Source organism: Mastigoproctus giganteus, chromosome 2, assembly GCF_048544385.1.
Source record: "Mastigoproctus giganteus isolate SK-2022 chromosome 2, ASM4854438v1, whole genome shotgun sequence".
Taxonomy (NCBI): Eukaryota; Metazoa; Arthropoda; class Arachnida; order Uropygi; family Thelyphonidae; genus Mastigoproctus; species Mastigoproctus giganteus.
The window spans coordinates 170,197,540-170,210,012 of NC_143576.1; the positions used below are offsets into that span (position 1 = coordinate 170,197,540).

At 33.4% G+C, this 12,473-nt stretch overlaps 1 protein-coding gene across 4 annotated transcripts in view; it reads left to right on the forward strand.

Annotated features, from left to right (window-relative positions):
* The window catches only part of rin (ras GTPase-activating protein-binding protein 2), a 187,428-nt gene that overhangs the window by 86,970 nt on the left and 87,985 nt on the right, over positions 1 to 12,473 (forward strand). For all 4 annotated transcript variants that reach the window (XM_090389638.1, XM_090389641.1, XM_090389639.1 and 1 more), the window contains one exon: positions 2,841 to 3,006. In XM_090389638.1, the coding sequence (XP_090245764.1) occupies positions 2,841 to 3,006 (166 nt within the window). The remainder of the gene's footprint in view (positions 1 to 2,840; positions 3,007 to 12,473) is intronic.

The following is a 12,473-nucleotide window of genomic DNA, read 5'->3' on the forward strand; positions in this document are numbered from 1 at the left end:
TCAGAAAAAGTGCGAGGTTTGGCAGACTGCAAGTGGAAATGGACATCGTTGAGATTAGAATTGAGACCACGTATATTTGTGAAATGAATTAGGAAGTCCTTGGGAGGTTTAGATCTTTTCGCAGATAAGTTTGCTCTATATAATTGTTATTGTATTGTATAATTGTATAATTGTTATTGAATAAATAAAAGTATAGTTATATTATAAACAAGTTAGTTAATGTTTGCAGTGCATTACATTTCAGGTGCATTAACAAATGGTAATAATTCATGATTTATAACAAAAAAAAAAAAAAAAAAAGTTAGTAAAAAGCAACGACTTCTTTGTACAAACTGAGAACATTTCATTACTGCCCAGTCATCATATTCCTGTTTATTCTTCCAATCAATGCACAGCAAAAAAAAAAAAAAAAAACATAATATACTGTATATGGATGGTCTATGTGATATATATTGGTGGGGGGAAGGGGGGGAGAAATAATTACCAATTTTAATGAAATTTGGGGAAACTCTAATTGTTATAAGCACGCCAAACATGATATTTATGAAAATCCATCCCCTGGAAATAGAGATTTTACCTGGATGGATGTGATGAAGAATAATTAAGTTAGTCGAAGATAAAAAATTATGGTAATAAATAAAATCATTTAATTTTATTTAGTAATAATAAAATAAAATTTAAGTTAGCAGGATTATCCTGTCCTCCCATGTCTTTTTGCAGCAAATTCTGGTATCATAGTACTTTCGAACAAGTGGTATGTCCAAAAAAAGATCAATCTGCCATTTATTTAAAAGATGACAATGGCTAAACAGCAGATTAACCTTTTAGCAGTGTAGTGTTATCTCTAAAATATTAATTTACCAGTTGCATTGCTATACTATAGCAACTGTTGAAAAGGAAAGTCTCCCCCCCCTTTCCCTTCTGTGTGAGCATATAGACCATTGCATTAAATTTTGTTAGATGCAAATAAAATATAAGGATAGAATAGTCTTGTTCCATATAATTTCAAATGCTAATAGAATTGCCTATTTTATTTTATAACTATTAAATTATTGTCCAAATATTTTGTTGTTGGTGTTTGCTAAGTATGGTTGTCCCACTACTTTTGCATCACTAGCTATGAGGTTTGGTCTGGACCAGCATTCTGTTCTTGAAATTATAGACCATGGCTATAATCAACTACTGCAGCAGTTGATTATGTTCAGCAGCACTATAATGCAAAATGCTTCAGTGTAGAGCCTGCAAATAGTATATTTATCAGATGCTAATATACTTGTGTTAGCGAAACCCACTTGTGATCCTCCTCACACGACAGTTGCACTGGTTCCAAGTTCACTGTGTTGCTCTTTTCAACATCAGTTTGGTGTTCCCTAAACTGTAGTGCAAGCACCCCTTACTCTGGCCTATATAGCATCCTTTGCAATTTCGCATTTAAATTTCCTTAAAAGGCTATCCTTGATGGCATTATTATTTTATTATTATTATTTTTTTATCAAATTCAGAAATAGCAGGTTTATAAGTTTAGCAGGTTCATATGCTTTTTGAATATCAACAAATCCTGAATACGTGTTTTTGTTATGCTCCCACAACTTCCATGTAATTTATCTTAGTGCAAAAAAAAAAAATCCTGGCATCTCCCTTTTAACCTGAAACCAACTAATTGTGGTTACCAATAACTGAACTGTTTAGGTACTTATAATACATAGATTTTAACTGGTACACTAAGGTGAAAAATTTGTCTGGTAATTGCCATATTCAGCTTTATTTCCCCTCCTGATTTCAGATCTAATTACATATTCACCAACAGTCTTTCCATGACCCTTTTCTGTGTAATCTCTGTCTTAAAATTGTTTAAAATTCCTTTCTGTAAGTAATTGTGTAGTAATTTTTTTCTTGTTTCTTTTATGTTCCTTCCGTGTAAATTTATCTATCTATATTCTAAAAATGTTTAATTAAGGGTATGTGACTGGCACAAAATTCTGGTAGCTTTTTACTATTACTCTAAATTTTGCCTGTCTCTCCAAATTTTCCTAAAATATCACTGTGGATATAATTGGCATTTCTTACCTTGTTATTTTTATCTCTTACCATTAGGTTCGGACCCCCACCCCATTAGTTTCTGCGATATTTCTGACATTGAGGAATAATTCTGTTTGGTCACTCACTTTACAACTTCAGTTTTGCCTATATAATTCTGCAGGATAATAGATCAGTCTATTAAACTTTCTTCCAAAGTCTGCTAAAAATGATTACACCTTCCTTCCACTTAGTTTATAATTACTGATTAGCTGCATCTTATCTATATTCATCTCCTGTTTCTGTAATTTTTATTGACCAAACCACATTATATTTTGATATTTTTCATCCTACCATAGTGAAAATATATCAGCCAGTAATTTATAGTTTAGTTGGCATCATCCTGTACTGGCAGCTCATTAATTGTTTTATCAGTGGCCATAAATTGATTTCCTACCAATAGGTTATGCTTGCTAAGAAAGCAAGGAATAAACATTGGATGATAACACCAATTCAGTTCCCCTCAATCTTAGCTTAGGGCTAGGATCGTGGGGAACTGACTGGTATATCTGAGCCTATATAGCCTCAGATCATTTAGTAACCCTATTTTTAATTTTGAAAAGACCAAATACCATTAGTTAAAGTTCTAAAAAAAATTTTGTTCAAACATATTTCATTTTCACGTATAACATAAACTTTACATCTTTAGTTTGCGTGATTCAAATAATTTTGATTTTGCTTGTGGTATATATATATATATAAATATATATATATATATATATATATATATATATATATATATATATTTTATTTATTTTTTTTAGGTTAATGGTGAGTTGTCAAATAATGGACAGCCAATGAGGAGATTTGTGCAGACTTTTGTTTTAGCACCACAATCACCAAAGCAGTATTATGTTCGAAATGATATTTTTCGCTATCAAGATGAGATATTTACTGATGATGAAGAAACTGATAACCATGAAATAACAGGTAAAAATTTTATGGTCTTTATTTTACATATTGATTTTATCAAACATAAGCTTGCTTTAGAGTAAGTAATGTATAAATTTTAAAATTTATGTGTAATTTATGTGCATTTGTGTAAACTCTTAAATCAGTGGTCTCAAACTGGCGGGCCACATCCGGCCCCCGAAGCAATTTTAGACGGCCCGCGAATGCATTTCAGTTATGTATTTGTTGTAAATACAGTGCTTATAGTTTTAGAGACATAGAGATATGGACTGAGCTTATGTGCGCAACTGCTATTGAAGGAAAAAGAGAGAGAATGAATAGGTTGAGGCTTTGTCTTGTCACTGTATGCTTGTATGCCAGGCCACATGACTGGGGTAAGGTGGGAGAACTTCCCATGTTGGTACAATCAGTAAATTTAGTTCACCAGCCGACAGTTGGTGGCGCTTCAGTATTCTGGTGTTTCCGATTTTTTTCTATTGAGTAGGTACTTCTGATATATATTTTCCTTGAGTCAGTCACTAGTTGGTTAGCTGGATGCACAGCTGCGCAGTTCATATTGCTATATAGATGGAGACAAACTAACATACGGCTTATAAAACCTGTTTATTTATGCTTGTTGTCAGATCTACAATGTAGATCTAACGATAAATGATAGGTATTGATATAATGTAGATTCTACATTATATCAATACCTATCATTTAGAATTGTGCATAACTTTTGAGTGTTGCTTTCATATGAAAATTCATCTTGTTAAATTAAAGTTGTAAATAAAATTATAATAGTGATTTTAATTAAGAGATTAAACTGCAAGCCATGTCTTTAACAAAGGGTAAACGAAAAGTGGACGAAGAAGGACGTGTTTTTCAAGATAAATGGGAAATGATGTACTTTTGTGGTGTTGTGTGCAATAAAATTGTATGTTTTATTTGTAATAAGGGAATATCAGTTCCAAAAGAATACAATTTACATCGCCATTACGAAACAAATCATAAAGAAAAATTTGAAATGTTGGAAGGCAAATTGAAGGAAGAAAAGTTAGTTTCTGAAATCTGGCTTACAATGACAACAAAATTTTTTTTACTGAAGCAAATAAATCCAGTGAAGCAACAGTTCATGCAAGTTTTGCTCTCGCGCACATCATTGCAAAATGATCAAAACCATTTAATGATGGCGAATTCCTTAAAGATTGTTTGATTAAGTCTGCTGAACTTTTGTCCTGGCAAACAACAATTACTTAAAAATATTAGTTTGTCAGCCAACATGGTAGCAGAACATATTAATGAAATCGCTAGTGATTTACGATGTCAGTTAAAAGAAAGTATATTTGCAGCATTCTCGATAGCAGTCGATGAGAGCACTGACATCACAGATATAGCACAACTTGCCATTTTCATACAAGGTGTTACTGATGAATTTGAAGTAATTGAGGAATTATTGGAAATTATTGGAAATAATTCCTATGAAAGGAAAAACTGGTGCACAGGATATTTTTTCTGAAATAAAAACTGCAATAGATAAATATAAATTAAGTTGGGAGAAAGATTTGCAGCTGCTATGGTTGGTAAAAAAAATGGAATAGTGGTAAAATTAAGAAATATAGTGAAAGAAGAAAAATTTCAGAATAATTTTTGCATTATTCATCAAGAAGCACTTTGTGCCAAAAGTTTGCAGATGGATAATTTTATGGAAACAGTAACTAAAACAGTAAACTTTATCCATGGATGAGCTCTGAATCGTCGAGAATTTGTTGCATTGCTTGAAGAAATTGAAAGTGAGTACGGAGAAATGATTTATTATAACGAGATGAGGTGTTAAGTCAAGGAGCTGAATTAAAAAAGGTTTTTTGATTTAATAAATGAAATCAAAATTTTCATGACACAAAAAAAATAAAACCCATTGACGAGCTACATAATGATACTTGGATAACAAATTTAGCATTTCTTGTTGACTTAACTGGCCATTTAAATATTCTTAATAAAGAGCTGCAAGGAAAGAATAAACTTATCACTGACTTGTATTGAAGCTTTTAAAGTTAAATTGCAATTATGGGAAACACAACTGGAATCAAATTTCCTACATCTTAAATCCTGCCCTATTATTTCAAATGAAAAATCTCAAGAATATGTAAGAAAAATAGCATTATTACGACAAGAATTTGAAGAAAGATTTAAAGATTTTAATGATTTGGAGTCCGATTTTACATTATTTTCATTACTGCACCAGAAAATCTACAAATGGAGCTAATTAATTTACAGTGTGATATAAATCTTATTCAAAGATTTGAAGATACAGATTTGATTAACTTTTATTTGTACTTGTCAAAAGATAAATACGCCCAGTTACGAATTTTTGCAATAAGAATAATCGCTTTGTTTGGGAGTACATTTATATGTGAACAGTTTTTTTCGCATTGAAAATTAATAAGTCTAAGAAAAGAACCCGATTGACCGATGAGCATCTACAATCCGTGATGAAGATAGTTTCTAGTAATTTTTCTCCAAGGCTACAAACTTTATCAGAATCGAAACGCCATCAAGTGTGAAGTTGTAGTAAGAAATAAAGAAGTTTATAATTATTTACATACAAACATTTGTATTTTTTCTGCATATGTCGAATAAAAATTTAATAAATAAAAGAAAGGGAATAGGTTGTCATTATTTATTCTCAAGTTTTGTCCCACTTGGAAAGTTTTCATAATTTGTTTATTTTTGTTTAAGTTAAAAGTAAGTTATTTAGTGGTTAATTCAACATATTAGAATTATTTGAAATAAATTTCAGTCTGAAAATTTAATATTTAGCTGTCAATACATTTGAATTACAAAGTGTAACCAACAGAAATTTCTTGCAGGTACCAACCTTTAGATTTCAGATAGAAAATAAATATAAATTTGAATTTTTTCCTTTGCATTATTATTATTATTGTTTATGTATGTTTTGATAAATATTTAGTAAGTGATTGGGCACCAAAAGAGTCATAATTTTAGCCATGGAGAGAAGGAGAAAAATATAAGTTTGAGAAATAAAAAATATAGAGAAAATCATTGTAGAAAATACAATTGAACATTATTGAAATAAATTTTCAATTAAACCATGTTCGAGGCAAATTAAACTTTAAAAGTAAAATTTCCAAACTTATTATAAACTTACACGCAACACACCACACACACGCATCACGCCAGGTTATAAAGGGGTGGTATCCATACATTAGGGCAGCGGTTTTCAACCTTTTTTTTTTAATAACGGCACCCCTAAGTAATTTATTTTATTTTGCGGCATCCCTACTCAATTTTCTGTCTGTTAAATCTGATTCTCTCTCTCTCTCTCTGTGTAATATTAAAAAATATATATGTTATATGATATTTATTACAATAATATAATTATAAAAATTACATTTCATAATACAAATTATATATATACAGTATATAATTTTATTCTTTATACAAAGGTACTAAGTAAACATCAATTATAGATCACCACCAAAATTAAAAAGATACTGTACACCTTTTTATAATGAAATAAACATATAAATTAAAAAATAATAAGTTTAAGTAACTTAAACTCAAATTACGTGGCACCCCTGGAATGTTGTTAGGGCATCCTAAGGTGCCATGTCACCCCAGTTGAAAACCACTGAATTAGGGGTAAGTACGGTGCAATATATATTCACTCTCATTTTGTTTTAAAAAAAAATTCCGGCCTGTCAGCTGCTTTTAGATCGTGCATTCGGCCTGTATGCAATTTGAGTTTGAGACCACTGTCTTAAATTATAGCACATTCAGTGATATAAATTGAAAATGAACCAAAACGTTTCTAAAATTTATTAGATTTTTGATATCACTTTGTTTCAGACTTGTGGTGAAAGTTGTTTATATGATTTTGTAGGCATAACTTTCTTGGACAAGTAATTCACAAAATGGTAGTGGAGTAGGGGAGAATTTTTTTTCTACCATTATGTTCATTGTACTGATATAAGTACAATTCTTTACTATTCTTTTACCTAATTTCATAGGTGTATAACTAATATTATTAATGTCTTTATAGTTTATCAGTTATCAGTTTTATAATGTAATACATAATGTAATTAATATATATATCCTGCTGTAGTAAGTGGAAATAATGTGGTATTATTGTACTTGTATATTTCTTATTATTACTGTGATAGTGAGGTGTTCACTTTAAATTTTAACTAAAATCATGCTTCAGACCATACATATAAGAAAATGGTTAGAGCAGGCAGTGAGAATGCTTTTAGCTTAGAGAAAAATTACCAAGGCCATTTCCTTCTATGAATCAGGATCTTATTGTTCGCAATATGCACAGTATGTGTGTCGAGATGACTGCAAAGAGAGCAAGAATTCAATTCTTGATGATCAAATTTGATTGCTTGAAGAGAAGAGTTGTTGCCTTCAAAAGACTTAAAAGTGAAGGGGGGCCATTAAGTACTCAGCTGTCCAGCTCACTGCTAGATTATTCTCATGCATCGGGCAACTCACTGCAATCACAATAGCAGAAGGTGCTGGTACCACAGGAAGTAGCTCTTGGTGACTGTTGTCAGAGAAAGTAGATAATATGCAGAAAGGATAGGATAGGTGAAATATCACCAGAATATATACTCCAGGGGAAAGTTAATAGTATAAGGGTGGAGATATGGTTATCTTTTAAGGGCATAAAAGGTGATAGTGAAGTATGATGCTAATAATAATAAGCATAGGTGATCTTGGGAGTTACTTCATGTTATGAGGCAATGTTGAGAGAAAAAGCCAGAAAAGTGCTGAATTTGAAAGTGTGGAATTTATAGACACTGGTAGGCAGTACATGAAGAGAACCTTGTCAATCAGTGCACAAGGTTTTTGATAGAATTTCTCTTAGCTTGACCCATGCCTTTTAAACGGGAAAAACTGTCCGTGGGTTATCCCATCCCTATGAAACAGGAGAGACTGTTGTTTTGGTGGAATGTTCTTAAATAGAAGGGGTGTAGGAATGCTTGCTGTTGTCACTGAGGCACCTTAGGTGATTTATAAAACTGATTCACCTAACACTTCTTGACAGCCATAAGCATAGGTAAAATTGATTAGTGCAGTACTTGTGTTTAGTAACCTGAAAAACTACCTAATATCATTAACATATGTTGGCTAATGATATTAGGTAGTTTTTCAATTATTCTCATTGGGTCCAACCAGTGTTGCAACCAAATGCAAAGTGTTTAGCACTTTTGCTGTTACTGGGCAATACATGGCGACAATCATGTATAATCCGGGATTAAGTTTATCTAAATTGGGGAGGGTATTTGAGCTTTCTTCTCACTATGGCTGAATTAGTTAGCAGCTGGCAATGTCACTGAGGCATCTTAGGTGATTTATAAAACTGAATCACCTAACACTTCTTGACAGCCATAAGCATAGGTAAAATTGATTAGTGCAGTACTTCTGTTTAGTAACCTGGAAAGCAGCATGGGCTAATGATATTAGGTAGTTTTTAAATTATTCTCATTGGGTCCAACCAGTGTCGCAAACAAATGCCAAGTGTTTAGCACTTTTGCTGTTACTGGGTGATACATGGTGACAATCATGTATAATCCAGGATTGAGTTTATCTAGAATGGGGAGGGAATTTTTGGGCTTTCTTCTCACTATGGCTGAATTAGTTAGCAGCTGACGAAGGTTGCTTGACAAAAATAACAGGCTTTTCTTCTGTCAAATCGGGAGAAAATGGTTCTTAAAGTCAGCTGATTTACCTTCCAAGTGGATTAAAAATCCTATGATGGAGTTAATGTTTTTTTTTTTTTTTTTTTTTGAAACCCCAAACACGAGTATTAGAACCTATAGTACTTGGTACTGTGCTTGAGTCGGAGGTTGAGAAGATGAAATAAGATATTTGTTGACATTACACTTGAACTTCTGTAGACTGTAATTACTGTAGACTGAAATACGTATGAAGGGAGGTTGTTCCAGAAAACGGCAGTTGAATGAATAAACGAGGAAGATGAAAAGTTGGTTCTGTGAATTTGAAGTTGGACAGTAAATGGATGTTGGCTGGTGGCTGCACTTGTTCAGACTATTTTGAAAGAAAGAGCGGGAATTATAGAAGCCAATTCAGAAGACCAGTGCCCATGGAAGTATCTGTAGAAAAGGCATGCAGCAGAAACAGTACGTCTATGAGACAGCAAGTGAAGAGACTCCGTTAGAGAAGAGTCATTAATTAACCTAACTGCCCTCTTCTGAATGGAATCTAGAAGCTTAAGAGAGGTTTTGGGGGCACCGCCCCAGACGTGGGAACAATATTCCATGGTAGGGTGGATTTGCATTTTGTCAGAGTGAACAGCTATTTGGAAGAAAGGTAACGCCGAGAGCAAAAGAGGAAACCAATTTTTTAAGATGCAGAGGAAGCAATATTTGTAATATGCTTGTGCCAAGAGAGATTAGAAGTAAGGGTAATCCCCAAAAGAGATATATCATTTTGCCTACAAATCTGAGTGTCACCAAAGATAAGCATAGGAGCAGAAGAATCCTTTTTGCGACATATAAGACAAGACCGAGTTTTAGAAGGATTGAAATCAACTAAGTTGTCTTTGCCCCACTGGAGAAATACCCGGAGATTGGCATTTAAGGAATTAGTAGCGGATATTCGAGAAATTGAAGCTGATTGAGCAGGGCAAGGTTTCTCAAAATGGAAAGTGGAATGCAATGTGCTATCATCGGCAAAACTATGGATAGGATTTCCAGTCAGTGGAAAAAGGTCATTAATATACAAGAGGAAAAGAGTGGGGGAAAGAACTGAACCTTGGGGGACACCAGCACTAGTGGAGAAGTTAGAAGATAAAGAGCCATCTACCATTGCCCTCACTTAGTGATCAGAGAGAAAACTGGATAACCAATTACAAAAAAAAGTTGGCAAACCATAAGATGGAAGCTTGTTTAGAAGACCTTTATGCCAAACATGATCGAAAGCCTTTGAGATGTCAAGAGCAACTGCTTGTGTTTCACCGAACTTTTCCATTGAATTTGTCCATAAATGGGTAACATCAGCCAGAATATCACCTGTGGATCGACACTTATAGAATCCATACTGGCGATCGTTGATCAGATGGAAGGTTTCTAGGTAGTTTAAGAGTTGGCGGTTAATTGATTTCTCCATTACTTTAGAAAGAATAGAAGCAATTGCAATGGGACGATAATTGGATGGGAGGGATTTGTCACCCTTTTTAGGAACTGGCTGGATATGAGCAAATTTCCAAGCAGAAGGAAAAACACCTTTGGAATAAGAAAGTAAAAAAATATGGAAAGAATATTACCAAACCCTGTTCAAAGGGGAATGAAAAAACGCTCTTACCTTAGATAATAGAAGAGATAAATCACCCTCGATAACAAAAGAAGTTCAGAAATCAGCTAGCCAATTCACCTGGAAATGATGGATCTGAGCAGAACTATAGAAATTCAGAGGCGATGCAATGTTAAAACACCTTGCACAATTGTTTAATCTAATTTTATTTACAAGTAATATACCAGAAGACTGGAAAAGTGGAATAATAGTACCTATACACAAAAAAGGAGATTAAGAAAATTGTCAGAATTATAGACCCATTACCCTTTTAAACCATATATATAAAACCATATATTTAAACCATATATATAAAATATTTATAAGGATCTTACAAAATAGGATACTTAAAACATATGAAGAAACAATAGGGGAAGAACAAGCAGGATTTAGAAAAGACAGATCAACAATAGACCAAATATTCACACTAAACATCATTGCAGAAAAATATTGGAATAAGAAGAAACTTCATTATCTGTGCTTCATAGATTTCAAGCAGGCATTTGACTCTGTAAACAGAGAAAATTTAACGAAGCAACCACAAAAAATCCCACTTAATCATGAAATAATCGTGGTTGTAAACAATTTCTACAAAAATACAAGAGCAATTGTAAAATTCAACAACCTTAAAACAGAGGAATTTGAAATAGAAAAAGGAGTCAATCAGGGATGCCCTTTATCTCCATATCTATTTAATATCTACCTAGAAGAACTAATGAAATCAATTGAAAAAGGAGGCTCAATAATAAATGGAAAAAATATAAACCACATAAAATATGCAGATGATATTGTGATTTTAACAGAAACCAAAGAACAACTAAAAGAAATATTAACAAACATCAATAAAGCACGCAACAATTATGGAATTAATATAAATAAAACCAAAGTAATGCAAATCGGAAAAAACATAGAAGACATAAACATAATCATCCAAAATCAACATATAGAACAAGTATAAAAATTTGTATACCTGGGATCTCTAAGAACCGGAAACCTAAGTAATATTGACCAAATTAATCACAGACATTAGATGGACAAACATGAAAAAACTCAAAAACATATGGAAGAGCAATGAAATCTCAAATAGTCTAAAAATTAAACTATATGAAACTGTCATCATACCCACATCAACTTTATGGATCAGAGAATTGGAGAATGAATAAGAAAGAAAGGCGAAAAATAAAGTCATTTGAAATGAGATGTCTAAGGAAAATCAAAAAAACAAATTGGAGAGAACATAAAACTAATGAACAAGTAAGGAGAGATCTAAATTTTGAATGCAGAATAATAGAGCAGATCTACAAAAAAACAACTCCAGTGGTTTGGACATGTGAACCGGATGAAACAACAAAGGCTGCCTAATGTAGTATTGACAGGAAGAATTGGAGATAGGAGACCACCAGGAAGACCCAAAAGACAATGGTTCCAATGCCTAAAGGAAAACACAGGCTTTGAGTTGTCAACAAATGATGCAAGATCCAAGAGGATGATATCTAAATAGGGACTCGACCCGTGTCAAACGGAAGAGTAGAACGATGATGATTAGTTTGCCGATTCATGGTGTATTCAATAGTAAGAAAAAGTGGGGGGGGGGACATGCTGTATGAAGTAATGAAATTTTTGGATATGGCGTACACATGGTAAAAATATACTCAGATCCTTGACATAATGTGGCCTCGACAATGCCCCCCGCATACACACTACTTGGACTCCCTCCAGTCACTATCTGGCAGAGTAGAGATAGCAAGATTATACACTAGCTGATCCAGAAGCCTCCTAAAGAGTTACTAATAGGTTTAGTCCAGTGTATTAACTAGCAGCCGGCCTGTGAACACTGTTTTAGAGCCATACTCTTGAAATGTAAGGAAGATTGGATCTTGCCACGATGTTCATCATAACCTCAAAAGTCATCAGTCATACTGCATGATGGAAGAGATGAGGGAAGGGTTGACTGGAACTTATCCCCAGAGACTAAACATGGGTTCTACCACTTCAAGCCTCCAATAAGCAAAGTGGTGGTATTGCACCAATTGATGAGAGTCATCTACCACCTAGTATTGTCTGGTAACACAGAGTGGTGGCATTCCTCCATGTGCTGTGGGTGCCACACCTCAACCCATGCTTAGTTGGTTCACACCTGGGTGGTCACCCACAGTGTGCTTGTGCAT